This window comes from Centroberyx affinis, unplaced genomic scaffold (genome assembly GCF_046629955.1).
Source record: "Centroberyx affinis isolate AG114_WGS23_722 - 3 ecotype Tasmania unplaced genomic scaffold, CSIRO-AGI_Caff_v1 ptg002273l_1, whole genome shotgun sequence".
NCBI classification, from domain to species: domain Eukaryota; kingdom Metazoa; phylum Chordata; class Actinopteri; order Beryciformes; family Berycidae; genus Centroberyx; species Centroberyx affinis.
Genome location: NW_027280557.1, coordinates 40,379 through 44,397, shown reverse-complemented (window position 1 = coordinate 44,397; position 4,019 = coordinate 40,379). Strand labels below are relative to the sequence as shown.

Here is a 4,019-nt window from a genome sequence, read left to right as displayed (position 1 = left end):
TGAGCCACAAGCTACATACCTGGGTAGATGGTAAACAGGTAGCGACATTCATTGACAACAATACATGGATGTTTAAAAATGATTCATATCTGATCATTTCCCATATATAATTAAACTACAGTAGATTGTGGACTATCCTGTAGTTTGGGCTGGGTTTCCCAAATTCATTTAGAGACTAACTTCAGCTCTGCTCTGTTACAGTAAACAGCTGAGCATGTAGGAGAAATGGCCTGACAAAGCTCCGCCCCTTACCTGACTCACCTGAGACAAACCAGGAAACAGGTTGTTATTCTTCACTCCTCACTGAGAAGAGACACACACACCGAGAGACAGACGATAAGATTCACCTTCAGACCAAACCCAAGACTTCCACTGAGGGAGGACAGCTACAGGAGGGAATACTGGGAATACTGGAATACTGGGAATACTGCCACTTCAACCTGCTGCTGACTTGGAAGTTTTAGAAGAAACACGACTCAAAGTGAAAGTAACTTTCAGGGAACATCCTAGAGGAGGGAGTGGTGCCACAACTGACTCACTGACTTCTAGATTGAACTGTTTGCCTGGTGAGTTTTCAGCTTCACTCAGAGAGAAAATGTCTTCCAGATCAGAGGAGGATCTCTCATGTCCTGTCTGCTATAAAGTCTTTAAAGATCCTGTCCTCCTGTCATGTAGCCACAGCTTCTGTAAAGCCTGTCTGCAGAGATGGTGGTCAGAGAAACAAATACATGAGTGTCCAATTTGTAGCAGAAGATCTTCAAGGAGTGATCCACCTTGTAACTTGGTGTTAAAGAACCTGTGTGAGGCTTTCTTACTGGAGAGAGATCAGAGAGCTTCAGCAGGATCTGAGCTTCTCTGCAGTCTGCACTCTGAGAAACTCAAGCTCTTCTGTCTGGACCATCAGCAGCCAGTGTGTCTTGTCTGTCTGCATTCAAAAACACACACCAACCACAGAATCAGACCCATCGATGAAGCTGTACTGGATCTCAAGGAGAAACTTGAGAAAAAAATGAAGCCCTTAAAGGAGAAACTGAAGCTCTTTAATGAAGTTAAAGGAAACTGTGATCAAACAGCAAAACACATTAAGGTCCAGGCCCGACACACAGAGAGGCAGATTAAGGAGGAGTTTAAGAAGCTTCACCAGTTTCTACAAGAGGAAGAGGAGGCCAGGATCACTACACTGAGGGAGGAAGAGGAGCAGAAGAGTCAGACGATGAAGGAGAAGATTGAGGGTCTGAGCAGAGAGATAGCAGCTCTTTCAGACACAGTCAGAGCCATAGAGAAGGAGCTGAGAGCTGAAGATGTCTCGTTCCTGCAGAACTACAAGGCTACAGTGGAAAGAGTCCAGCGCCCCCTGCTGGAGGATCCACAGCTGGTCTCAGGAGCTCTGATAGACGAGGCCAAACACCTGGGCAACCTGAGCTTCACAGTCTGGGACAAGATGAAGGAGATGGTCTCCTACACTCCTGTGATTCTGGACCCCAACACTGCCCATCCAAAACTCATCCTGTCTGAAGATCTGACCAGTGTGAGTCGTGGAGAGAGACAGAAGCTTCCTGAAAACCCAGAGAGGCTTAACTCCTACTCTGTCGTGGGCTCTGAGGGCTTTAACTCAGGAACTCACAGCTGGGATGTTGAGGTTGGAGACAATACAGGCTGGAGACTGGGTGTGGCAGCAGAGTCTGTGCAGAGGAAAGGAATCATACGGTCTGGATTATGGGGAATATGGTTCTATGATGATAAATACAAAGCATTCTCCCCATCAGATCCAGGCGATGTTCTCCCAGTGAGGAAGAAGCTCCAGAGGATCAGACTGCATCTGGACTGGAACAGAGGAAAGCTGTCATTCTCTGATCCTGATACTAACACACACATACACACCTTCACACACACTTTCACTGACAGGCTGCTTCCACTCATTGGCACTGTGGATGAACTCTTTCTAAATATTTTACCAGTGAAGATCTCTGTAACAGTGGAACAGCACAGTTAGAGATGATGATGATGATGATGATGATGATGATGATGTAGCTGTCATGGTGATGTGGATGACATCAATAACAACAACAACAAACAAAAATATCAAAACAATATGAAAAAAATTAAAGGAAACCTTAAACTTTTAAAAAGATCATTAAAGGCAAATAAAACACAAGGAAGAAAAAAATATATGAATAATATAAAACAGGGAAAAAATAAAATTAATACATATTGCAATAATCTATAATATTCAAATAAACATAATAAAATAATTTTGCATTACCTCAAAAGTAATTTTCTCTATATTTAGACTGCAGGTAAAAGTTCATCCTGTCTTCTTTGGTTCTTCATCTGAAGTGTTAAATTTATTTGATCTAACTTTATTCCAGGTTCTTAGAGTTTCTCTCCACTGTAACTAGTCTTCTCTTTGTAGTTAAATCATTTAAACTGCAGCAGATCCTGGACTGACTCTAATATTTACAGCAACAGATCCAGGCTCAGCTGAACTCTTCATTTACAAAACTCTTTATATCCATTTGGGAAAATAAATCAGAACCTCATAGTTTGTCGTTCAACATCTCCAACATCCAGACCATCCTGTCTGTAAAAGAGTTTTCATTTTGTCAACCGAGGACTTCAGTTATCTAGAGTCCTTTAAAAAGTACCATCATTACCTCCGCCAAGCAGTCTGTCTGTTAGCAGGATATCTCTAAACCTTTCACTAAAAGGTGCATAACTTCTGAACAGATTCAAGTATCACTACAACATCCTTATGACAGGCTTGTCATGAGGAACAACTGATTATCTTGTTCAATTGTGTAGAGCTGATAATTGTTCCTATAACCCATTCCTTTGTACATGTTGGCACAAGACTGTTTCACCTCTGCCAACAGGGAAATCTTGTCTCCCCTATTTGTTTGTTTCTGTCTGTTAGCAGGATATCTCAGAAATGTATGAAAATATTAGTGCAAAATTTAGACAGATTGGTCATGGGCCAAGGGACAACTAATGAACTTTTCATGCCTATTGGCCAAAAGAGGGCGTGGTGGTGGGCGTGGTCTTCCACAAAAAGGTTTCAGAACAGATTCATAATTTACAACTTTTTACACATATTACATACATATTACATTATATTACATAACTTTTTACACATATTACAACTTTGAACCACTGGGCCTTCTGACGGTTTCTGTAAAGTCTCTGGGTGAAGCCTTGCTGGGTGTCAGACATGGTGGAGCTCTGTGCTCTACTGAGCACATTCTCTAGATTTAATTCTGCACTGTCAATCCTTTTATCACTTTATATAAAGGTGGAGATTTCATTTTGGATTCAGACTTCATGTAATGTTGGTGATTTAGGAATTGAAGCTTTCTCTACTGTTGCACTCGTTGTGATTCACTCTGCATAAGAAAATCAACTGAATTATCAAAATGTAAAATGTAAATTACTGATTATATATGTTAGCTTTGTAATCTTGTACCTACTGTGATTATTTTAATTTACTGCTGAATAACTTTGCATCTAAAACCAATAAAGAATGAAGTTAAGAGGGAAATGTGTTCAGATTTCCTGACTGTAATTTCAGCAGCGTTGTCATCATGTCTAGATTCTGCTGACTCAGAGATCCTACTGAGCATGTGCTGAAACAGCAGGACTTAAAGCTACGATTTAAAAATACATAATTCAATGTGTTTTTTTGTACTTGTGTGATGTTGAAGCTGTGGGGAAAATGCTTTCTGGGCAGCAGGTGAATTTTAGGCTGCAGTACCAACGTCGGCCACCAGGCCAAACTGGCAGCAAGACTTAGACCAGCAGAGCTAAGCAGTGCTAATGTCTTTACCCATCAGATTAAACTGCAGACTGGTTTCAGCAGGAACATTTGTCCCCACAGGGATCAGACCAGCAGTCTGAACCAACAGATCCTGACTTCATCCAGGATCTGATCCCACTCAGCTGTTTCTGTTTAAAAATGCTACACATTCTGATTCATATCTGATGATTTCTCATATACAATTAAACTGCAGTAGATTGTGGATTAT

General features: G+C 41.1%; 1 protein-coding gene across 1 annotated transcript; it reads left to right on the top strand.

The window, feature by feature from the left end:
• The first annotated feature begins 595 nt into the window (after window positions 1-595).
• Window positions 596-3,479, top strand: LOC139655478 (E3 ubiquitin-protein ligase TRIM39-like). Its single transcript, XM_071532899.1, has one exon. The coding sequence runs from the start codon at window positions 596-598 to the stop codon at window positions 1,991-1,993; it is 1,398 nt and encodes a 465-aa protein (XP_071389000.1). The 3' UTR covers window positions 1,994-3,479.
• The last annotated feature ends 540 nt before the right edge of the window (window positions 3,480-4,019 follow it).